At 40.7% G+C, this 25,993-nt stretch overlaps 1 protein-coding gene across 1 annotated transcript; it reads left to right on the top strand.

Annotated features, from left to right (window-relative positions):
* Nucleotides 1-792: 792 nt before the first annotated feature.
* LOC121540428 (RPE-retinal G protein-coupled receptor-like) lies at nt 793-19,914 on the top strand. Its single transcript, XM_041849326.2, has 7 exons — nt 793-1,173; nt 1,525-1,681; nt 3,805-3,926; nt 6,811-6,964; nt 12,053-12,170; nt 15,312-15,425; nt 19,750-19,914. Exons 1-7 carry the CDS (start codon nt 1,095-1,097, stop codon nt 19,891-19,893), a joined length of 888 nt encoding a protein of 295 aa, XP_041705260.2. The 5' UTR covers nt 793-1,094; the 3' UTR covers nt 19,894-19,914.
* The last annotated feature ends 6,079 nt before the right edge of the window (nt 19,915-25,993 follow it).

Below are 25,993 nucleotides of genomic sequence, written 5' to 3'. Positions count from 1 at the left end.
ACATAACAATGAGCTGATGATACCCAATTTTGCCTGGCATAGTGCCTTCTCGTCAGGACACTCGTCGACACTGTTCATTATGAGGAGATCACATTGCATATCAAACAATAGGCTAGAAGCTAGCTAAATAGTTTGTTGTTAGCAAACCTGCCAATGACAACCAAATTCAAAAATATCAGTTGATGAAAACAGCTGGTCAAGCTACATATTTAATGTCAGAGGATTTGACAGCATAGCGCCACTTGTGCCATGGTTACAGTAGGGACCGGAGAACTTAATGTTCATCACTCACCACATTAGTTCATCAGATGCTCCAAAAAACAAATCAATTGCTAGCTAGCTAAGTTTTTCTTTGTTGGACCTGCGTTTATCCAATTTCGGTTTGTGTGATTGTTGGTTTAGCTTTTTGTAACTTTGTAGGTGTCCCAATATCTTTTCGAACTGTCCGTTATCTGGTTTTAATGTCCATTCTAGAATGGAGAGTGTGCAAAGCTGTCATCAAGGCAAAGGGTGGCTATTTGAATAATCTCAAATATAAAATATATTTTGATTTGATTAACACTTTTTTGGTTACTACATGATTCCATATGGGTTATTTCATAGTTTTGATGTATTCACTATTATTCTACAATGTAGAAAATAGTCAAAATAAAGAAAAACCCTTGAATGAGTAGTTGTCTCCAAACTTTTCACTGGTACTGTATGTGGCTGGGTGCTTGCGCCAGCGACACAGAGCTGTATAGACAACATCAAACATGTGCATTTAACATCAAGGGCATCCTTCTCCAGACATTGGTCACACACAGACAGAAAAGCTTGTTGTGTAACTAATTGAGCGCTTTAGAGTAGCGGTGTGTAAATACGTATTAGGGGGGCAGCGGGTTGTGTTGTTATGTTCATTAAGACATTCTTGTGCGGATTGGGGCAAGAGAGTGAGAGAGCTTTACATAATTGCATGCATGCTTTTTCACGTGAAATGCCCCTTTAAAAGTGCGATCAGTTAGGTTAGATGCACATTATAAAGCAAGCGGACAGTGAAGAGTAAGTAGATCTGTGATTTTTGCACTTTACTGGTGTGAAAAATAGCATTGAAGATGGTGTCTTCCTACACTTTACCGGATGGTTTCTCGGACTTCGACGTGTTCTCTTTGGGATCTTGTCTGCTAGTGGAGGGTGAGTGTCGCATTTCTGATGGAATTCATCCATAAATGCGGTAGCTATGCTTCTATATGCTATGTTAGACCTGATGCTCCGTGTTCAGGGTTGGTGGCCTTTTTATGCACTCTGACGATGAGTGATAGCAGCGCAGTTATGTGACCTGATGCAATATGAAAGAAATGCTGATTTTGGCCAGGAAATTGCATGATATATCCTAGAATTTCAGATTCAATAGTCTGGAATAAAACATTATTATTGTTTAAACAGCCCTTCAAAAGAAAACGTGCCTGCTTTCATTTTCACTTCTCAAGGAATATGCGCTCTGCCACTGTGTTTATAACCTATTCTGTGTTATGTCCCCTAAAGGTCTTCTGGGATTCTTCCTGAATGCTGTGACAGTCGCTGCTTTTCTCAAAATAAGAGAACTGAGAACCCCCAGCAATTTCCTAGTCTTGAGCTTGGCATTGGCCGATATGGGTATCTCTGCGAATGCAACCATTGCCGCTTTCTCCAGTTTTCTGAGGTGAGTGACATAGCATACTAATCCACCTTATTCACTTTTTACTCACACTCACTCATTGTTGCAACGTTTTGCCACTGTGAAATATCATGAATTGAATGGAATATTTTACATAGAAAGGTTCAGAACTTTTGATAAACATGACAGTACAGTTGAAAAATATATGGCAAATAGAAATCCTATATGGATGGTGTTGAGATAGATGGGTGGTGTTGAATGGAGTTGAAGGATGGGACTAATAACAACAACTAATAACAAGATAACTAATAATGTAAGCATACTGTGCCCATAATAAATATATAGGTTGGGAGCTTTTGTGAAAGAGCACAGTTAGAAAGATATGGCATATAGAAGCAAACCGGATGGACATCATGAAAATGATTGGAGAGGTTGATAGTAGAAGAAGTTAAGGATAAAAAACTAACAAAATATAAGTATTGTAAAATTGACTGTGTCCATAAAATGTACAGAAGTAGAGGCCTAAGCATTGTTGTTCACTAGTTTACTCCAATTAAGGAAAGGGTGGTGGGGTTGTAAAGTAATAAAGGGGAATATATATATATATTTTAAAGGGTCTGTATATAAAAACATGGGGGATTGGAAGTGATGCAGACAATTACATCGATGGAAGTTACAATATTAAGCTGATCTACCCCCTAAAAAATTCTCTCTCTCTCTCTCTCTCTCTCTCTCTCTCTCTCTCTCTCTCTCTCTGCAAAGGTCATAATAGACCTCCCGGGGACTGTGCTGTGATGCATAAAGGCGGAGGATTTAGAACTCTGTAATCGGGGGGATGAACAAAGATGTTCTGGGTTGGCGTCTAGGTGGTTTAGGATTAAAACAGGCACCAGATTCACTTCAAATTCAAAATGGTTATTAATAGATGACCGTGGCCAATGCAAAAGATCACAAACAGACACTCGCCTTCCCTGCGGTCTAGTTCTATGCACTGTAAAGCGTTTGCCATGAATTTGACAGTATCTTACAGGCAGTTCGGTGGTGCGTAAAATTCTGTATTTCATATTACAGTACACCTACTGTAATATAAATACAGTATCAAAGCAAGTACTGTGTAATGACACACAGTACACTACCGTAAATTGACTGTACACTTGACTGTATTATACTGTAAAAAAAGTAAATGCTACCATAATCGGAATTGATTAATTATTGGATGAATGAAATTCATTGAGGGGAGGAGTTTGTATTTCATTGTAATTACAAGAGATTGGTGCAAGCAGGTTGTCTGCTAGGTAAAGTGTTTTCACATATATTAAAGAAAATGTTGTGTTTTATATCACTTGCACTTCTAGAGGCCTTCTCAAATGCTTCCAAACTGGCAGCAACTACAGGGCAAAACAGACCAAAAGGACATGACATAATGCTCAACCATTAAAGGATTGAGACTTGCTGCCATTCTAATCTGTTGACTATACATTTTAAATTGATTGGGCACTATAACCACAAAATAGTTAAATTGGTACAGCATTCTCACTCACGGGTGCAACAAATATAGCCTCTACAAGGTACGCCTCAAAATATGTTAATGAGCCAGAAACAACCATACCATGCATACCTTAGTGGTCAAAAGGTTTTTGGCGCTCAAAAGATATGGTATGGTACTGCATTCTGTGAGGTGGAATTACATTCAATGTAAGTCGCTCTGGATAAGAGCGTCTGCTAAATGACTTAAATGTAATGTAAAATACAGCAAATTTCCCACAATGCACCATCATTTACAGTATGCTGCAGTAAAACGTTTGAGTTTATTTTTACTGTTGATAATACAAAAAATTACCATATAGTAGTCCCCTGTAGCTCAGTTGGTAGAGCATGGCTCTTGCAACGCCAGGGTTGTGGGTTCGTTTCCCACGGGGGGCCAGTATGAAAATGTATGCACTCACTAACTGTAAGTTGCTCTGGATAAGAGTGTCTGTTAAATGACTAAAATGTAAATATAAATTACAGTTTTCCGTTACAGTGTGCTCTACCAGTCTAACCATTCGTTGTTGAGCATTATAAAAAGCATTCAAAACCAGCTAAACAGATAGGCTACTCACAGAACATAATGTTAAGGCCTAATGTATTGTCTTTCCCCCTCTTTACTTCTGTATGCCCTTCTCCAGGTACTGGCCCTATGGCTCTGATGGCTGCCAGACTCACGGCTTCCAGGGTTTCGTGACAGCTCTCGCCAGCATCCACTTCATTGCTGCCATCGCATGGGACAGATACCACCAGTACTGCACAAGTAAGCGGCATGAATCTCATAGGTCTCATACATCTCCACAGACACACGCACGCACACACACACATACACAAACACACACAGACACACACACACACATCCATTCCCAACAACAAATGCACAAACACTAAACAGGACTAATCTTTGTGTGCAGTTGTTCTTGGGGCCTCACAGCATCCTAAGAGGCCATCTGGCCTTTAGCCTAAGAGTCTATTGGTCTGTTAGGAGGTCACTCATCTACATGGTTTTAAAGACCTCTCACAAAGACATAATCTGCAGATTACACCCACACTGACACACTTTCTATTGTGTTATGACCCTGTCAAACTAAACACTTAGTGTACAAAACATTAAGCTATGATCCCTTATTGATGTCACTTGTTAAATCCACTTCAATTAGTGTAGATGAAGCGGAGGAGACAGGTTAAAGAAGGATTTTTAAGCTTTAAGACAATTGAGACATGGATTGTTTATGTGTGCCATTCAGAGGGTGAATGGGCAAGACAAAATATTTAAGTGGCTTTGAACGGGTATGGTAGTAGGTGCCAAGTGCTCCGGTTTGTGTCAAGAACTGCAACGCTGCTGGGTTTTTCACGCTCAACAGATTCCGGTGTGTATCAAGAATGGTCCACCACCCAAAGGACACCCAGCCAACTTGACACAACTGTGGGAAGCATTGGAGTCAACATGCACCAGCATCCCTGTGGAACGTTTTAGAGACCTTGTAGAGTCCATGCCCCGATGAATTAAGGCTGTTCTGAGGTCAATAGGGGAGGTACATCTCAATATTAGGAAGGTGTCCTTAATGTTTTGTACACTCAGTGTACAGTATGTCTGAGAGCAATATGAGGTATACAGTACCACAATGACCAGAAGTGACCAAGCTTCTGTTAGAGAAAGCTACAGTATGTGGCCAACCACTGGTCAATGGAAAGCATTTTGTTTAGTAGTATTTCAAACAAATAGTAAACCAACATTAACCATGTTGAGCTTAGGCCTACTCCAAAACATGGATCAACATGGAATGTATCATGTTACTTGGTCCTGCCATACAAAAAAATGTACATTTGTTAATAATACAATAATTACACAATAACACATTTTACTGTAACCCAAATTGAATTGTAACGCGTTAAAAATGCATTATAGTCTTTGCTTTCACAAACACCTGAAAAGCAAGTTTGAAGTACATTTTCCATCCCTAAATACATTTAAAATGTATTGCAAACAGGTTATGAAGTCATTTCACATGACATTTCATTTGATGTGTTGTACAGTGCATTCGGAAACTATTCAGACCCCTTGACTTTTTCCACATTTTGTTACGTTAGCCTTATTCTAAAATTTATTAAATTGTTTTTTCCTCAATCTACACACAATACCCCATAATGACAAAGCACAAACAGGTTTTTAGAAATGTTTGCAAAACAAAACAAACAACTGACATATCACATTTACATTAAGTATTCAGACCCTTTACTCTGTACTTTGTTGAAGCACCTTTGGCAGCGATTACAGCCTCGAGTCTTCTTGGGTATGACGCTACAAGCTTGGCACACCTGTATTTGGGAGTTTCTCCCATTCTTCTCTGCAGATCCTGTCAGGTTGTATGGGAGCGTCGCTGCACAACGATTTTCAGGTCTCTCCAGAGATGTTTGATCGGGTTCAAGTCCGGGCTCTGGCTGGGCCACTCAAGGACATTCAGAAACTTGTCCCAAAGCCACTCCTGCGTTGTCTTGGCTGTGTGCTTAGGGTCATTGTCCTGTTGGAAGGTGAACCTTCTCCCCAGTCTGAGGTCCTGAGCAGGTTTTCATCAAGGATCTCTCTGTACTTTGCTCCGTTCATCTGTCCCTCAATCCTGACTAGTCTCCCAGTCCCTGCCGCTGAAAAACATCTCCCCAGCATGATGCTGCCACCACCATGCTTCACCATAGGGATGGTGCCAGGTTTCCTCCATACGTGACGCTTGGCATTAAGGCCAAAGAGTTCAATCTTGGTTTCATCAGACCAGAGAATCTTGTTTCTCATTGTCTGAGAGTCCTTTAGGTGCCTTTTGGCAAACTCCAAGCGGGCTGTCATGTGCATTTTACTGAGGAGTGGCTTCCGTCTGGCCACTCTACCATAAAGGCCTGATTGGTGGAGTGCTGCAGAAATGGTTGTCATTCTGGAGGGTACTCCTATCTCCACAGAGGACTCTGGAGCTCTGTCAGAGTGACCATCGGGTTCTTGGTCACCTCCCTGACCAAGGCCCTTCTCCCCCGATTGCTCAGTTTGGCCGGGCAGCCAGCTCTAGGAAGAGTCTAGGTGGTTCCAAACTTCTTTCACTATGTTCTTGGGGACCTTCAATGCTGCAGAATTTTTTTGGTATCCTTTCCCAGATGTGCGCCTAGACACAATCCTGTCTCGGAGCTCTACGGACAATTCCTTCGAAATCATGGCTTGGCTTTTGTTCTGACATGCACTGTCAACTGTGGGACCTTATATAGATAGGTGTGTGCCTTTCCAAATCATGTCTAATTCATTGAATTTACCACAGGTGGACTCAAATCAAGTTGTAGAAACATCTCAAGGATGATCAATGGAAACAGGATGCACCTGAGCTCAATTTCGAGTCTCATAGCAAAGGGTCTGAATACTTATGTAAATAAGGTATTTCTGTTTTTTATTTTTCATAAATTAGCAAACATTTCTAAAAACCTGTTTTCCCTTTGTCATTATGGGGTATTGTGCACAGCACACACTTTTACTGTCACGCTCCATTCCAATTGGAAGTAGTAATTCCATAAATTTGAATCTATTCTAATCATCCCACTTCTATGGTTTCTGTAGATTATTGAAATAGAGTCTATTCTAATCATTGTATTTCTATGGTTGTGCTTCTCATCAGGGACGAAGCTACAGTGGAGCAGTGCTATCACTCTGGCTATTTTCATCTGGCTGTTCACCGCCTTCTGGTCTGCCATGCCCCTCATCGGCTGGGGAGAGTATGACTACGAACCCCTCAGGACCTGCTGTACCCTGGACTACAGCAAAGGAGACAGGTAACAAACACACCCACATTTCAAGTTTTTAATGTCACATGCACAGGTACAGTGAAATACCTTTCTTGTAATCTCTAAACCCAACAATGCAATAATCAATAACAATATAATACTACAAATAACAAGGTAGAAGAAAAACACACGAGATATAAAAATAAGAAGAAGAAGAACACGATAAAGTAAGTAAGAATATTATATACAGGGACAGTTCCAGTTCCATATTTACAATATGCAGGGATACTGGAGTGATAGAGGTAGATATGTATAGGGGTAAGGTGACTAGGCATCAGGATATATGATAAACAGAGTAGCATCAGTGTATATGATGATTGTATGTGAGTGGGTGTGTGTAGAATCAGTACAAATGTATGTGCATATTATGTGTGTGTAAGCAAATGATGGAGTGAGGGTTTGTATGTGTGTTGAAGTATCAGTGTGCGTAGCTGTGAGTGTGCATAGAGACAGTGCAAAAATAAGAATAAAATACAAAGCTAAACTCAGATAGTCTGTGTAGCCATTTTGTTAGCTATTTAGTTAGCTATGGAGCAGTCATATGGCATGGGAATAGAAGCTGTTCAGGAGCCTGTTGATGTCACCCACTCACATGCACACACAAGCCCATTCTGATGGGACCACCAAGTGCTAACAGTCAGTATCTGGATAACATGTGTGAAATGCTTGATAATGTATGTGATATCAATAGAGAGGTATATTTTCTGGGTGATTTAAATATTGACTGGCTTTCATCAGGCTGCCCACTCAAGAGAAAGCTTCAAACTAACTAGTGCCTGCAACCTGGTTCAGGTTATCAATCAACCTACCATGGTAGTTACAAACAGCACAGGAATCAAATCATCAACATGTATTGATCACATCTTTACTAACGCTGCAGAAATTTGTTTGAAAGCATTATCCAAATCCATCGGATGTAGTGATCACAATATAGTAGCCATATCTAGCAAAACGTTCCAAACGCTGGGCCTAATATAGTGTATACGAGATCATACAATACGCTTTGTAGCGATTCCTATGTTGTTGATGTAAATAATATTTGTTGGTCCTTGGTGTGTAATGAGGAGCAACCAGACGCTGCACTTGACACATTTATGAAATTGCTTATCCCAGTTACTAAAAAGCATGCACCCATTAAGAAAATGACTGTAAAAACTGTAAAATTTTGAAAAATGGTATGGTTGAGAGTGATGAGGCAAAATAAATGGAAAATAGGTCTGGCTGTACAACCGATTGGCAAACGTACTGCAAATTGAGAAACCATGTGACTAAACTGAATAAAAAGAAGAACCTACACTATGAAACAAAGATACAGTGGGGGGAAAAAGTATTTAGTCAGCCACCAATTGTGCAAGTTCTCGCACTTAAAAAGATGAGAGAGGCCTGTAATTTATCATAGGTACACGTCAACTGTGACAGACAAATTGAGGAAAGAAAATCCAGAAAATCACATTGTAGGATTTTAATAAATGTATTTGCAAATTATGGTGGAAAATAAGTATTTGGTCACCTACAAACAAGCAAGATTTCTGGCTCTCACAGACCTGTAACTTCTTCTTTAAGAGGCTCCTCTGTCCTCCACTCGTTACCTGTATTAATGGCACCTGTTTGAACTTGTTATCAGTATAAAAGACACCTGTCCACAACCTCAAACAGTCACACTCCAAACTCCACTATGGCCAAGACCAAAGAGCTGTCAAAGGACACCAGAAACAAAATTGTAGACCTGCACCAGGCTGGGAAGACTGAATCTGCAATAGGTAAGCAGCTTGGTTTGAAGAAATCAACTGTGGGAGCAATTATTAGGAAATGGAAGACATACAAGACCACTGATAATCTCCCTCGATCCCAAGATCTCACCCCGTGGGGTCAAAATGATCACAAGAACGGTGAGCAAAAATCCCAGAACCACACGGGGGGACCTAGTGAATGACCTGCAGAGAGCTGGGACCAAAGTAACAAAGCCTACCATCAGTAACACACTACGCCGCCAGGGACTCAAATCCTGCAGTGCAAGACGTGTCCCCCTGTTTAAGCCAGTACATGTCCAGGCCCGTCTGAAGTTTGCTAGAGTGCATTTGGATGATCCAGAAGAGGATTGGGAGAATGTCATATGGTCAGATGAAACCAAAATAGAACTTTTTGGTAAAAACTCAACTTGTCGTGTTTGGAGGACAAAGAATGCTGAGTTGCATCCAAAGAACACCATACCTACTGTGAAGCATGGGGGTGGAAACATCATGCTTTGGGGCTCTTTTTCTGCAAAGGGACCAGGACGACTTATCCGTGTAAAGGAAAGAATGAATGGGGCCATGTATCGTGAGATTTTGAGTGAAAACCTCCTTTCATCAGCAAGGGCATTGAAGATGAAACGTGGCTGGGTCTTTCAGCATGACAATGATCCCAAACACACTGCCCGGGCAACGAAGGAGTGGCTTCGTAAGAAGCATTTCAAGGTCCTGGAGTGGCCTAGCCAGTCTCCAGATCTCAACCCCATAGAAAATCTTTGGAGGGAGTTGAAAGTCTGTGTTGCCCAGCGACAGCCCCAAAACATCACTGCTCTAGAGGAGATCTGCATGGAGGAATGGGCCAAAATACCAGCAACAGTGTGTGAAAACCTTGTGAAGACTTACAGAAAACGTTTGACCTGTGTCATTGCCAAATACTTATTTTCCACCATAATTTGCAAATAAATTCATAAAAAATCCTACAATGTGATTTTCTTTTCTCATTTTGTCTGTCATAGTTGACGTGTACCTATGATGAAAATTACAGGCCTCTCATCTTTTTAAGTGGGAGAACTTGCACAATTGGTGGCTGACTAAATACTTTTTTCCCCCACTGTAAATGACATAAAGAATGATAGTTGGGCAAAAAGGCAAACTCCGCTCCATCATTCATTGAATCAGATGGCTCATTCATTACAAAACCCACTGATATTGCCAACTACTTTAATGATTTTTTCATTGGCAAGATTAGCAAACTTAGGCATGACATGCCAGCAACAAATGCTGACACTACACATCCAAGTATATCTGACCAAATTATGAAAGACAAGCATTTTAATGTTGAATTCTGTAAAGTAAGTGTGGAAGAGGTGAAAAAAGTATTGTTGTCTATCAACTGGGGTCTGAAAACATGGATGGAAAATTACTTAGGATAATAGCGGATGGTATTGCCACTCCTATTTGCCATATCTTCAATTTAAGCCTACTAGAAAGTGTGTGCCCTCAGGCCTGGAGGGAAGTAAAAGTTATTCCCCTACCTTAGGATAGTAAAGCCCCCTTTACTGGCTCAAATAACCGACCAATCAGCCTGTTACCAACTCTTAGTAAACTATTGGAAAAAATTGTGTTTGACCAGATACAATGCTATTTTACAGTAAACAAATTTACAACAGAATTTTAGCATGCTTATAGCGAAGGACATTCAACAAGCACAGCACTTACACAAATGACTGATGATTGGCTGAGAGAAATTGATGATAAAAAGATTGTGGGGGCTGTTTTGTTAGACTTCAGTGCAGCTTTTGACATTGTCGATCATAGTCTGTTGTTGGAAAAACGTATGTGTTATGGCTTTACACCCCCTGCTATATTGTCAATAAAGAGTTCCCTGTCTTCTTTAATGGAAGCTTCTCCAACTAAATCCAGGTAGAATCAGGAATTCCCCAGGGCAGCCCCTTACTTTTTTCAATCTTTACTAACGACATGCCACTGGCTTTGAGTAAAGCCAGTGTGTCTATGTATGCAGATGACTCAACAAAATACAGGTCAGCTACAACAGCGACTGAAATGACAGCAACACTTAACAAAGAGCTGCAGATAGTTTCAGAATGGGTGGCAAGGAATAAGTTAGTCCTAAATATTTCAAAAACTAAAAGCATTGTATTTTGGACAAATCATTCACTAAACCCTAAACATCAACTAAATCTTGTAATAAATAATGTGGTAATTGAGCGAGTTGAGGAGACTAAACTGCTTGGAGTAACCCTGGATTGTAAACTTTCATTGTTAAAACATATTGATTCAACAGTAGCTAGAATGGGGAGAAGTCTGTCCATAAAAAGCGCTGCTCTGCATTCTTAACAGCACTATCAACAAGGCAGGTCCTACAGGCCCTAGTTTTGTCACACTTGGACTACTGTTCAGTCGTGTGGTCAGGTGCCACAAAGAGGGATTGTAATTGGCTCAGAACAGGGCTGCACGGTGGCCCTTGGATGTACACAGACATTAATAATATGCATGTCAATCTCTCCTGGCTCAAAGTGGAGGAGAGATTGACTTCATCACTACTTGTATTTGTGAGAAGTATTGACATGTTGAATGCACTGAGCCGCCTGTTTGAACTACTGGCACACAGCTCGGACACCCATGCATACCCCACAAGACATGCCACCAGAGGTCTCTTCACAGTCCCCAAGTCCAGAACAGACTATGGGAGGCGCACAGTACTACATAGAGCCATGACTACATGGAACTCTATTCCACATCAAGTAACTCATGCAAGCAGTAAAATTAGATTAAAAAAACAGATAATATTTTTTTTTAGATATGTGGTAGTAGAGTAGGGGCCTGAGGGCACACACTTAAAATGATGTGAAATGTGTTCTAAATGTATTGTAATGTTTTAAAAAATGTATAACTGCCTTAATTTTGCTGGACCCCAGGAAGTGTAGCTGCTGCCTTGGCAGCAGCTAATGGGGATCCATAATAAATACAAATAAATACAAATGGACTACAGCAAGGGAGACAGGTAACACACACACACACAACTTTACATATTGCAAAAAGACTGACCGATGGACAGACAGACACACACACACAAATACACAAAAACATGGCCTACAACAAGGGTGACAAGTAACACACACATACAAATCATAAATACATCAAATCATTGCTAAAACCTTCAGCCCTGCCATGTCTAGCCAAACATCAATCTTAGTACCGTACCTGGTTTTACAGACACTCATCAGACTTAGAGTATTGTCTCTTTCTGTAGTGTAAAACATTCATCTTGGCTCCCAGGTGCACTTGTTTCATAACATCCTGTGTTCTTTCTTCTCCTAAACAGGAACTATGTGTCCTACCTAATCCCCATGGCCATTTTCAACATGGCCATCCAGACCTTTGTTGTCATGTCCTCCTACCAGTCCATCGGCCAGAAATTCAAGAAGACCGGAAACCCCAGGGTAAGAAGCATGTCTGCTATTATTTTCATACAGGGCTAGGCCCTGTTCCAATACTGTATTTGTATTTGTATGTATTATGGATCCCCATTAGCTTCTGCCAAGGCAGCAGCTACTCTTCCTGGGGTCCAGCAAAATTAAGGCAATTTTAAAAACATTACAATACATTCACAACATATTTCACTACACATTAAGGGTGTGCCCTCAGGCCACTACTATACTACCACATATCTACAACACAAAATCCATGTGTACGTGTGTGTATAGTGCGTATGTTATCGCGTGTATGTATGCATGTGTCTGTGCCTGTGTTTGTGTCTCTTCACAGTCCCCGCTGTTCCATAAGGTGTATTTTTATCTGTTTTTTAAATCTAATTTTACTGCTTGCATGAGTTACTTGATGTGGATTAGAGTTCCATGTAGTCATGGCTCTATGTAGTACTGTGCGCCTCCCATAGTCTGTTCTGGACTTGGGGACTGTGAAGAGACCCCTGGTGGTATGTCTTGTGGGGTATGCATAGTTGTCCGAGCTGTGTGCCAGTATTTCAGACAGCTCGGTTCATTCAACATGTCAATACCTCTCACAAATACAAGTAGTGATGAAGTCAATCTCTCCTCCATTTTGAGCCAGGAGAGATTGACATTTATATTATTAACATGCATATTATTATTAACTAACTTATTCCTTGCCACCCATTCTGAAACTAACTGTAGTTCTTTGTTAAGTGTTGCAGTCATTTCAGTCACTGTAGTAGCTGACGTGTATAGTGTTGAGTCATCCGCATACATAGACACATTGGCTTTACACAAAGCCAGTGGCATGTCATTAGTAATGTTTTAAAAAAGTAAGGGGTCTAGACAGCTGCCCTGGGCAATTCCTGATTCTACCTGGATTATGTTGGAGAGGCTTCCATTAAAGAACAACCTCTGTCAACATGCACAATCCCTATAGCGCCAATGTTAATCTATTTCGTTTTTCAGCCCTGCAAGGTGTAGAGCATCAAGGCCCCCCGGCACAGTGCCGCCACTGTGCCGTAAAAGGAAGCCAGCCACTGTGCCGTAAAAGGAAGCCACTGTTCTGTTAAATAGACACAGTAGACTATACGACTATACATAGGTCCCTCGGGACTAGAGGGACTGAATCAAGTTGCCTCTCCATCTATATGTTGCATAAGCCATTTACTCACGGTGGTGTAGCTAGGTCTAAGACCGCGCTAGCCGGAGCACAAAGGTGACTATGCTGCAGGAAAGAGTGAGCTCTTCTCACTTAGGCAGCACTATTACTGTTATGTAACCTTAAAATAGCATCACTCACACACATACATGCTCTCTCTCACACACACACACACACACACACACACACACAGACATCCAATACCTGAAATGCACGCATCACGTCATCATTATTTTGGAAACACAAATACAGAAAACAAAGCCCCCTCTCCTCTCAGATGCCCCTGACAAACAGAGTGTTGGGTTTCTACTAGGAATGTCTACAAAACTGTAAACAACTATGTAATTAACATTCCTGTATGGATACAAAGGTTGTACACATGGTAAGTGGCAATGCAGTCTTTGTGTCATGTGTACTCAAAAAGAACACATACGCAAACAACCCTGTTATCCCCAAGAATATTGCAGTATGAGTATGAAACATGGGATTACTCTGAGTGGTCAGTGAACAACGTTTCCCTGTGTACCTGTTTTGGTGCATGATGTCTTTGTTTACGAGCTGAACTTGGAGTTGAGTTGATTATGAAATTATGGTAAGCCAGATATTGTGTTTCTATCCCAGCCGTTATCCAATGCTTGTGACCAGACCGTCACATGCATGTAAGCCCCATGATCCGAGATGTTTTTCTTTCTTTTTTCTTCTCTTCATGGTTGAAGAGTAACAATCCCTTCTCTCTCTATCTCCCTCTCTCTCTCTCTCTCACCATCTCTGTTCTCTCGCTCCCTCAATTAAATTCAATACAATTCAAAAGGCTTTTTTATGGATAAGTATAACCACATACATTAGTATAACCACATACATTACCAGAGCAAACATAGAGGAAAATATTAAATCAATGATGATGGAAATACCGCTTGACTTATTCCACATTTTCTTGTGTTACAGCCTGAATTCAAAATTATTGTTGTTGTTATGATAGTTTTTCCTCACCCATCTACACACAATACCCCATAATGACAAAGTTAAAACATGTTTTTAGAAAATGTTGCACATTTATTGAAGAAATACAGAAATTTCTATTTTACATAAGTATTCACACCCCTGAGACAATACTTTGTAGAAGCACCTTTGGCAGCAATTACAGCTGTGACTCTTTCTGGGTAAGTCTCTAAGAGCTTTCCACACCAGGATTGTGCAACATTTGCCCATTATTCTCTTAAAATTATTCAAGCTCGGTTAAATTGGTTGTTGATCATTGCTAGACAACCATTTTCAGGTCTTGCCATAGATGTCCAAGTAGATTTAAGTCACAGCTGTAACTAGACCACTCAGGAACATTCACTGTCTTCTTGGTAAGCAACTCCAGTGTAGATTTGGCCTTGTGTTTTATGTTATTGTCCTGCTGAAAGGTGAATTCATCTCCCAGTTTCTGTTGGAAAGCAGACTGAACCAGGTTTTCCTCTAGGATATTGCCTCTGTTTAGCTCCATTCCTTTTATTTTTTATCCTGAAAAACTCCACCGTGTCCTTAACGATGACAAGCATACCCATAACATGATGCTCGAAAATATGGAGAGTGGTACTCAGTAATGTGTTGTATTGGATTTGCCCCAAACTTAACACTTTGTATTCAGGACAAAAAGTTATTTGCTTTGCCAATTTTTTTGCAGTACTACTTTAGTGCCTTGTTGCAAACAGGATGCATGTTTTTACTCCTGAACTTATTTAGGCTTGCTATAACAAAGTGGTTGAATACTTATTGACTAAAGACATGTCAGCTTTTCATTTAAAATACATTTGTAAAAATTTCCACTTTGACATTGAGGTATTGTGTGTAGGCCAGTGACAAAACAAATCTCTATTTAATCCATTTTAAATTCAGACAGTAACACAACAAAATTAGGAAAAAGTCAAGGGGTGTGAAGACTTTCTGAAGGCACTGTAAGTAATATACTGTCAATCTCTCTACAGTTTAACACTGCCACTCCCCTGAAGACATTTTTGTTCTGCTGGGGACCCTATGGAGTCCTGGCCTTCTACGCTGCTGTTGAGAATGCCAACCTGGTCTCTCCCAAGATAAGGATGGTGAGGACAACACACACATGCGCACACACACTGCATCTAATCTGACAGTAAACTTCATATACATTTCTCAAGGTCATATGACTGTGCATGCCAAAGGTCTTCTACTCCATTGACCAAATACACTAACACCCTACAGCAAATTAGAATTAGAAAGCAATACTCAGGGCTTCTGTGTAATATAGTAGTCATTAATCGCACTGCTTGATTATATAAAGTGCATTCGGAAATTATTCAGACCCCTTGATTTATTCCACATTTTGTTACGTTACAGCCTTATTCTAAAATGGATAACATTGTTTTTTCCCCTCATCAATCTACACACAATACCCCATAATGACAAAGCAAAAATAGGGTTAAATTTTTATTTATTTAAATGTATTAAAAATAGAAAACTGAAATATAACATTTACATAAGTATTCAGACCCTTTACTCAGTACTTTGTTGAAGAACCATTGGCAGCGATTACAGCCTCGAGTCTTCTTGGGTATGATGCTCAAGCTTGGCACACCTGTATTTGGGGAGTTTCTCCCATTCTTCTTTGCAGATCCTCTCAAGCTCTGTCAGGTTGGATGGGGAGTGTCGCTGCACAGCTATTTTCAGGTCTCTCCAGACATGTTCGATCGGGTTCAAGTCCGGGCTCTGGCTGGGCCACTCAAGGACAGAGACTTTTCCCGAAGTCGCTCCTGCGTTGTCTTGGCTGTGTGCTTAGGGTTGTTGTCCTATTGGAAGGTGAACCTTCGCCCCCAGGCTGAGGTCCTGAGCGCTCTGGAGCAGGTTTTCATCAAGGATTTCTCTGTACTTTGCTCCGTTTATCTTTGCCTTGATCCTGACTAGTCTCCCAGTCCCTGCCGCTGAAAAACATCACCACAGCATGACGCTGTCACCACCGTGCTTCTCCGTAGGGATGGTGCCAGGTTTCCTCCAAATGTGACGCTAGGGATTCAGGCCAAAGAGTTCAATCTTGGTTTAATCAGACCAGAGAATCTTGTTTCTCATGGTCTGTGAGTCCTTTAGGTGCCTTTTGGCAAACTCAAAGCGGGCTGTCATGTGCCTTTTACTGAGGAGTGGCTACCGTCTGGCCACTTTACCATAAAGGCCTGATTGGTGAAGGGCTGCAGAGATGGTTGTCCTTCTGGAAGGTTCTCCCATCACCACAGAGGAACTCTGTCAGAGTGACCATCGGGTTCTTCGTCACCTCCCTGATCAAGGCCCTTTTCCCCAGATTGCTCAGTATGGCCGGGCGGCCAGCTCCAGGAAGAGTCTTGATGGTTCTAAACTTCTTCCATTTAAGAATGAAGGCGGCCACTGTGTTCTTGGGGACCTTCAATGCTGCAGACATTTTTTGGTACCCATATCTGTGCCTCGACACAATCCTGTCTCGGAGCTCTACGGACAATTCCTTCGACCTCATGGCTTGGTTTTTGCTCTGACATGTACTGACAACTGTGGGACCTTATATAGACAGGTGTGTGCCTTTCTAAATTATGTCCAATCAATTGAATTTACCACAGGTGGACTCCAATCAAGTTGTTGAAACATCTCAAGGATGATCAATGGAAACAGGATGCACCTGAGCTCAATTCTGAGTCTCATAGCAAAGGGTCTGAATACTTACAGTGAGGGAAAAAAGTATTTGATCCCCTGCTGATTTTGTATGTTTGCCCACTGACAAAGAAATGATCAGTCTATAATTTTTAATGGAAGGTTTATTTGAACAGTGAGAGACAGAATAACAACAAAAAAATCCAGAAAAACGCATGTCAAAAAATTTTATAAATTGATTTGCATTTTAATGAGGGAAATAAGTATTTGACCCCCTCTCAATCAGAAAGATTTCTGGCTCCCAGGTGTCTTTTATACAGGTAACGAGCTGAGATTAGGAGCACACTCTTAAAGGGAGTGCTCCTAATCTCAGCTTGTTACCTGTATAAAAGACACCTGTCCACAGAAGCAATCAATCAATCAGATTCCAAACTCTCCACCATGGCCAAGACCAAAGAGCTCTCCAAGGATGTTAGGGACAAGATTGCAGACCTACACAAGGCTGGAATGGGCTACAAGACCATCGCCAAGCAGCTTGGTGAGAAGGTGCCTGCCTTACACAGGAAGCGGCACAGGTCCTAATCCAGGCACTTGTCATCTCCCGTCTGGATTACTGCAACTCGCTGTTGGCTGGGCTCCCTGCCTGTGCCATTAAACCCCTACAACTCATCCAGAATGCCGCAGCCCGTCTGGTGTTCAACCTTCCCAAGTTCTCTCACGTCACCCCGCTCCTCCGCACACTCCACTGGCTTCCAGTTGAAGCTCGCATCTGCTACAAGACCATGGTGCTTGCCTACGGAGCTGTGAGGGGAACGGCACCTCCGTACCTTCAGGCTCTGATCAGTCCCTACACCCAAACGAGGGCACTGCGTTCATCCACCTCTGGCCTGCTGGCTCCCCTACCTCTGCGGAAGCATAGTTCCCGCTCAGCCCAGTCAAAACTGTTCGCTGCTCTGGCACCCCAATGGTGGAACAAGCTCCCTCACGACGCCAGGACAGCGGAGTCACTCACCACCTTCCGGAGACATTTGAAACCCCACCTCTTTAAGGAATAAAGTTATAGGATAAACCCCCCCCCCCCCAAAAAAAAATAAAAAAAATAAAAACATTGTAAAGTGGTTATCCCACTGGCTATAAGGTGAATGCACCTATTTGTAAGTCGCTCTGGATAAGAGCGTCTGCTAAATGACGTAAATGTAAATAGGTGACAACCGTTGGTGCGATTATTCACAAATGGAAAAAACACAAATAACTGTCAATCTCCCTCGACCTGGGGCTCCATGCAAGATCTCACCTCGTGGAGTTGCAATGATCATGAGAACTTTGAGGAATCAGCCCAGAACTACATGGGAGGATCTTGTCAATGATCTCAAGGCAGCTGGGACCATAGTCACCAAGAAAACAATTGGTAACACACTACGCCGTGAAGGACTGAAATCCTGCAGCGCCCGCAAGGTCCACCTGCTTAAGAAAGCACATATACAGGGCCGTCTGAAGTTTGCCAATGAACATCTGAATGATTCAGAGGAGAACTGGGTGAAAGTGTTGTGGTCATATGAGACCAAAATGGAGCTCTTTAGAATCAACTCAACTCGCCGTGTTTGGAGGAGGAGGAATGCTGCCTATGACCCTAAGAACACCATCCCCACCGTCAAACATGGAGGTGGAAACATTATGCTTTGGGAGTGTTTTTCTGGTAAGGGGACAGGACAACTTCACCGCATCAAAGGGACGATGGACAGGGCCATGTACCGTCAAATCTTGGGTGAGAACCTCCTTCCCTCAGCCAGGGCATTGAAAATGGGTCGTGGATTGGTTTTCCAGCATGACAATGACCCAAAACACACGGCCAAGGCAACAAAGGAGTGGCTCAAGAAGAAGCACATTAAGGTCCTGGAGTGGCCTAGCCAGTCTCCAGACCTTAATCCCATAGAAAATCCGTGGAGGGAGCTGAAAGTTCGAGTTGCCAAACGTCAGCCTCGAAACCTTAATGACTTGGAGAAGATCTGCAAAGAGGAGTGGAACAAAATCCCTCCTGAGATGTGTGCAAACCTGGTGGCCAACTACAAGAAACGTCTGACCTCTGTGATTGCCAACAAGGGTTTTGCCACCAAGTACTAAGTCATGTTTTGCGGAGGGGTCAAATACCTATTTCCCTCATTAAAATGCAAATCAATTTATAACATTTTTGACATGCGTTGTTGTTGTTCTGTCTCTCACTGTTCAAATAAACCTACCATTAAAATTATAGACTGATCATGACTTTGTCAGTGGGCAAATGTACAAAATCAGCAGGGGATCAAATACTTTTTTCCCCCCACTGTATGTAAATAAGGTATTTCTGTTTTTGATTTTTAATAAATGTTCAAACATTTCTAAAAACCTGTTTTCACTTTGTGATTATGGGGTATTGTCTGTAGATTGATGATTATTTCTATTTAATTCATTCATTTCAGAATAAGGCTGTAACGTAACAAAATGTGGAAAAAGTCAAGGAGTCTGAATACTTTCCGAATGCACTTTAACTCATGGTCCTTTGGTTCCCAAAGCAATGTACATTTAACACATACTTGTATAGTGTATGGCCCATTCAGGAATCAAGCTCACAACTCTGGTGTGCCAAATATCATTCTCCAACCAACTCAGTCATTCAACCCTCTATGTATATCTGTATTTTAACAAACTTGTTGTACAGTTCTTTGACACAAATGTACAATTTTATTTTACTTTTGAGCTAGTACTGAGACATTGACATTGCTATGTTTGGCCTTGTGTTTGCAGTTGGCTCCTATTCTGGCAAAGACCTCTCCTACCTTCAATGTTTTCCTGTACGCCCTGGGCAATGAGCACTACAGAGGCGGCATCTGGCAGTTCCTCACTGGGGAAAAGATTGAAGTGCTTCAAATTGAGAACAAGTTCAAATAAACGAAGCATGCGATAATCACACACACAAACTGTCCTCTTGGTTTTCCGACAGGTACGAATGTTGTTGTAGATTCGTTCATGTAAATCGACCTGGACTTGACTTCATTCATGGCAATGGACCTGGACTTGACTTCATTGTGTTTGTGTGTGTGTGTGTGTGTGTTGTGTAAGTGACATTTTAGTCATGGGTTAACGTGGAGTGTTGTGTTTGTTCTGGCATTGGGATATATTATATGTTCACTCTCTAGTTTAGGATGGGCAGTAGACACACGCCATGCCCAGACTGAGGCAAAACTATATTATTAGAAATTAGATATTAATATTATAAGTTATGACATATAATGATGAATTCCTGTCCAGCTCAAATATCCTAGAACATATTTCCTCTAAATGGACTAAAATAGATAATTTTTTAACACTAATTTAGTCTGCAGGTATAACGCTTCATCACTTGTTATGAGCATGTACGAGCCTTTATGATGTCTTATTATAACGCTTATAATACATTATGTCCCTGTAATTTAGTATTATGAGATGTTAATATAATGGGTCGTACATGTGTATAACAAAAGTTGCTCAAACAATACATTATAACCACATCAAAATGCATCATACTTGCAGGCTTTAGGCAAAGTGTTACCAATCTTTACACTCATCAAACATGATACTACTTTGCATTCCTTTGAAGCTGGATAAGTTCATGTAAAGAGTAGAAATCCCCTGATATAAATCCTTTATAGCTCTAGTCCCAGTAGAAGCAAAATGGTCATCCAGAGATGGGGCATTCCAATCTTGCTTTGTAGGCTATAACAGGCAAAAGTTCTGGTTGAGCTACCAAGCAGAATTAGTAGAGCAGCAACACTCTGCAATCCTACCAAAAAGGGTGCTTTTCATGAAAACACAGCCCACCGGCCACCCTGAGATTATAAGAAAGAAAGAGATTTATTGTGCGTGCTCTTCTCTCCTACAGGCTTAGTTTAAAAGCCAGAAATTTAAAATGGTCTCCTTTTTCACATAGGAGTATTTTTTTTTGTTAGCACATCATTCACGTTAGAAAGAAAACTACTAAAATAGATTTTCATTGTTGACAGGTGATAAATGGTTGGACAGGTTATAACTGGTCATTGAAAGTAAGCAATCGCCTTCATTATGATGCACCAAATGTGCCATTAGACATTGCACATGGCATTGATTAAGGTGATGTTACTAAGGTGAAGTTCCTTGACATTAATTGCTTCTAATAAAAGAGCAAAAGGTAGTGTTTGAGACCTTTTCATTCGACCCAACTCCTAGATTTTTATGTAGGGTTCGGTTTACGTGGAGAGTACAGTATAGCAACCAGCATCGGTTAACATCTGTTGCCTTTTCAACATTATTACCGCAATACTGTAGTAAAATGGCAACGTAGTTTTCAGTGTTACTCAGGTGTCACTGGAAGATCATTTGGACTATAAGGTCTAAGGAACATAATATATCAAAACGGACTATTATATAATCAATATACCTTTACTGATGGTTGATGCTCGGAAAATAAAGAATGTATACAATACTTTCATAGGAGAGATCAAATAGTATGGGAGATCAGATAGCTACAATAAAGAATAACAATGACGAGGTAGTAAGATATAAGGTGATCCCATTGATACAGTGGTAACACTTTACTTAAAGCTGGCTTTATAACATGTTATAAGCATGTATGAACCTTTCTAATGTCTTATAATATGTTATATCTCTATATTTCAACTGAATAAAAATGGGTGTTATCTGTTCAAGATTATTATGAGATGATAACAAGACATTATAAGGGAGCATACATGTTTATGAAAAGTCTTACAATGCATTATAACTGCATTATAATGCACCATACCTCCAGGCTGAAAGGGTAACATAGGTCAGACTGATAGAGAGAGGCAGTTACCATAGCAGATGATAATCAACGACAATGATGATAATCAAACATAAAATCATTTTGTTAATATAGGAGAAACTCAGATTATCTGTTTTGCAATTGTAAAAACTCCTAATGTGGAGTGTAGGCCTATAATTATGGTATCTATGAGTCTTCTTCGGGTATCTAGGGTGAGAAATGTAAGCAATGTGTAAGCATCAAGACAGAGAAACCACATGAGCTGTTCAACTATCTAAAATGCAGAGCGAAAAAGGTCCTTCTTACCAGTCCTGTCCTTGATTGACAATCATCTATACAATTTACATTTACATTTACGTCATTTAGCAGACACTCTTATCCAGAGCGACTTACAAATTGGTGCATTCACCTTATAGCCAGTGGGATAACCACTTTACAATATGTATTTTTTTGTTTGTTTTTTGTGTGTTTTTTTTACAATGTCAAGTGTGTATCAGTGACATCATCAGAATAGCACAGTCACATGACCATTCACAAAATCTGACCATTACAAATCAACCATGTAATCTTAAAACGATTTAAGTGCTGTTACATGTTGTTTTCTAATAAGATTGCAACTTCCAATAATTCTGAAACATAAAAGCAACATTTATAGAAGCTGTATTTTTGTGTTTTGTGGGGAGGTAAAAAGCCATGTTACATACAATTCAGTCAAATACTTGCATCAGGGCGTTCATATCAATATATGGAATCACATTGGTATGAAGAAAGAATTATTGCCATTCAATTATTGAATGAATCAACTATAAAAATCACAGTTATAAGAAATATTGAAGACATTAGGTATTTGTGCATTGAAATCTTAAATCCCACAGTCTAATCAGTGAAAAGTGACTTGTGAATATTGAACACCCATGAGCTTTGTGGATGTCTCTGATCTATAGTTTGTTCGTATTTTGAAACAGCTTCATATAAGTGTATTGTTGATACTATTCAGTAGAGTTCCCCAAGTGCTTTTTGTGACAAATCACTATTCTGTCAACACTGTAAAAAATATTGTGCTAGTGCTACTTAAAAAAAAAAAAAGATAACTTTTTGCATCAGCTTTTTGAGTATTTCCAACATGAGGTACTCATGTATAATATACTTAATATATTAGTGTTTGTGAAACAACAAAAGTTAAGTCCAGCATAAAATAATGGCTTAGATCCAACTTATTTTTATCAATTACAAAACTGTTATTACTCATTAGATCTACTTCCTCTTTTTGACCAGTTACTTTCAGTGATCATGACTTAATGTTTAAAAAAATTACTTGCCATTTGAACCCACTTTAGCAAGCATTGCTGAACATAGTGCTCATTCCACTAGCAGTCAGTGGAGGTAGAATCACAAGCTTTGTAAGATGCTACATGTGCCACTAGCACATGCAGCAACTGTTGTGCACATGACTTTGTTGATGATGGGAATGGGTGGTCTCATCTTTCAATGTCAATTTGCCCGACAGTTTTGATATACGTTACAACTCATTTCACAACAAACAGCTTAATACTAATATAGAAATATAAAACCAGAAACCTGCATTTTAATGTGGAAATCATTTATTTAAGCCCCTGAATCATTCTTTACAGTGAATGAATACTTGAATTTGATGTCTATCTATACTTTCAACAGTACTGTACATGTCACAACTAGGGTTCAAATCAGGGCATAACCATACACATTTACATACTATTGATGTACAATGCATTCGGAAAGTATTCAGTGACAGCCTTATTGTAAAATTGATTAAATTATTTTTTCCCCCTCATCAATCTACACTAAATACCCCATAATCAAAAGGAAAAAAAGGTTTCTAGAAATTTGTGCAAATTTATAAAAAATCTCAAACAGAAATACCTTATTTACATAAGTATTCAGACCCTTCACTATGAGACTCGAAATTGAGCTCAGGTGCATCCTGTTTCCATTGATCATCCTTGAGATGTTTCTACAACTTGATTGGAGTCCACCTGTGGTAAATTCAATTAATTGGACATGATTTGGAAAGGCACACACCTGTCTGTATAAGGTCCTAAAGTTGACAGTGTCAACTTTAGGACCTTATAGCCACCCTTTGTCAGACCAAAAACCAAGCAATGAGGTCGAAGGAATTGTCCGTAGAGCTCCGAGACAGGATTATGGCGAGCCACAGATCTGGGGAAAGGTACCAAAACAATTCTTCAGCATTGAAAGTCCCCAAGAACACAGCGGCTTCCATCATTCCTAAATGGAAGAAGTTTGGAACCACCAAGACTCTTCCTATATCTGTCCGCCTGGCCAAACTGAGCAATCAGGGGAGAAGGGCCTTGGTCAGGGAGGTGACCAAGAACCCGGTGGTCACTCTGACAGAGCTCAGAGTTCCTCTGTGGAGATGGGAGAACCTTCCAGAAGGACAACCATCTCTGCAGCACTTCACCAATCAGGCCTTTATGATAGAGTGGCCAGACGGAAGCCACTCCTCAGTAAAAGGCACATGACAGCCCGCTTGGAGTTCGCCAAAAGGCAGCTAAAGGACTCTCAGACCACGAGAACCAAGATTCTCTGGTCTGATGAAACTAAGATTGAATTCTTTGGCCTGAATGCCAAGCGTCACATCTGGAGGAAACCAGGCACCATCCCTACGGTGAAGCATGGTGGTGGCAGCATCATGCTGTGGGGATGTTTTTCAGTGGCAGGGATTGTGAGACTAATCAGGATAGAGGGAAAGATGAACGGAGCAAAGTACAGAGGGTTCCTTGGTGAAAACCTGCTCCAGAGCACTCAGGACCTCATACTGGGGTGAAGGTTCACCTTCCAACAGGACAACGACCCTAAGCACACAACCAAGACAACGCAGGAGTGGCTTCAGGAAAAGTCTCTGAATGTCGTTGAGTGGCCCAGCCAGATTCTGGACTTCAACCCGATCTAACATCTCTGGAGAGACCTGAATATAGCTGTGCAGCGACACTACCTATCCAACCTGACAGAGTTTGAGAGGATCTGCAGAGAATAATGGGAAAATCTCCCCAAATACAGGTGTGCCAAGCTTGTAGCGTCATACCCAAGAAGTCTCAAGGCTGTAATCGCTGTTAAAGGTGCTTCAACAAAGTAGTGAGTAAAGGGTCTGAATACATTTACATTTTAGTCATTTAGCAGACGCTCTTATCCAGAGCGACTTACAGTTAGTGAGTGCATACATTTTTCATACTGGCCCCCCGTGGGAAACGAACCCACAACCCTGGCGTTGCAAGCGCCATGCTCTACCAACTGAGCTACAGGGGACTACTTACACTACCGGTCAAAAGTTTTAGAACACCTACTCATTCAAGGGTTTTTCTTTATTTTTACTATTTTCTACATTGTAGAATAATAGTGAAGACATCAAAACTATGAAATAACACATATGGAATCATGTAGTAACCAAAAAAGTGCTAAACAAATCAAAATATATTTTATATTTGAGATTCTTCAAATAGCCACCCTTTGCCTTGATAACAGCTTTGCACACTCTTGGCATTCTCTCAAATAGCTTCAAGAGGTAGTCACCTGGAATGCATTTCAATTAACAGGTGTGACTTAAAAGTTAATTTGTGGAATTTATTTCCTTCTTAATGTGTTTGAGCCAATCAGTTGTGTTGTGAAAAGCTAGAGTGGGGTATACAGAAGATAACCCTATTTGGTAAAAGACCAAGTCCATATTATGGCAAGAACATCTCAAATAAGCATAGAGAAATGACAATCCATCATTACTTGAAGACATGAAGGTCAGTCAATACGGAACATTTCAAGAACTTTGAAAGTGTCTTCAAGTGCAGTCACAAAAACCATCAAGCGCTATGATGAAACTGGCGCTCATGAGGACTGCCACAGGAATGAAAGACCCAGAGTTACCTCTGCTGCAGAGGATAAGTTCATTGGAGTTACCAGCCTCAGAAATTGCAGCCCAAATAAATGCTTCACAGAGTTTAAGTAACAGACACATCTCAACATCAACTGTTCAGAGGAGACTGTTTGAATCCGACCTTCATGGTCGAATTGCTGCAAAGAAACCACTACTAAAGGACATCAATAAGAAGAAGAGACTTGGTTGGGCCAAGAAACACGAGCAATGGACATTAGACCGGTTGTCTTGAGTCATTGTCCTGTTGAAAAACAAATGATAGTCCCACTAAGCCCAAAACAGATGGGATGGCGTATCGCTGCAGAATGCTG

The sequence above is a fragment of the Coregonus clupeaformis genome, chromosome 1 (assembly GCF_020615455.1).
Source record: "Coregonus clupeaformis isolate EN_2021a chromosome 1, ASM2061545v1, whole genome shotgun sequence".
Taxonomy (NCBI): domain Eukaryota; kingdom Metazoa; phylum Chordata; class Actinopteri; order Salmoniformes; family Salmonidae; genus Coregonus; species Coregonus clupeaformis.
The sequence above is the reverse complement of the archived record's forward strand: the minus strand, read 5'-3'. Positions and strand labels throughout refer to the sequence as shown.

What these genes read in the sequence shown, in the direction of transcription:
- LOC121540428 (XM_041849326.2), top strand. Translation starts at nt 1,095, where the DNA reads ATGGTGTCTTCCTACACTTTACCGGATGGTTTCTCGGACTTCGACGTG. An exon ending in GACTACAGCAAAGGAGACAG is followed by an intron (nt 6,965 to 12,052) that starts GTAACAAACACA and finishes TCTCCTAAACAG; the next exon opens with GAACTATGTGTCCTACCTAA. An exon ending in AGAAGACCGGAAACCCCAGG is followed by an intron (nt 12,171 to 15,311) that starts GTAAGAAGCATG and finishes ATCTCTCTACAG; the next exon opens with TTTAACACTGCCACTCCCCT.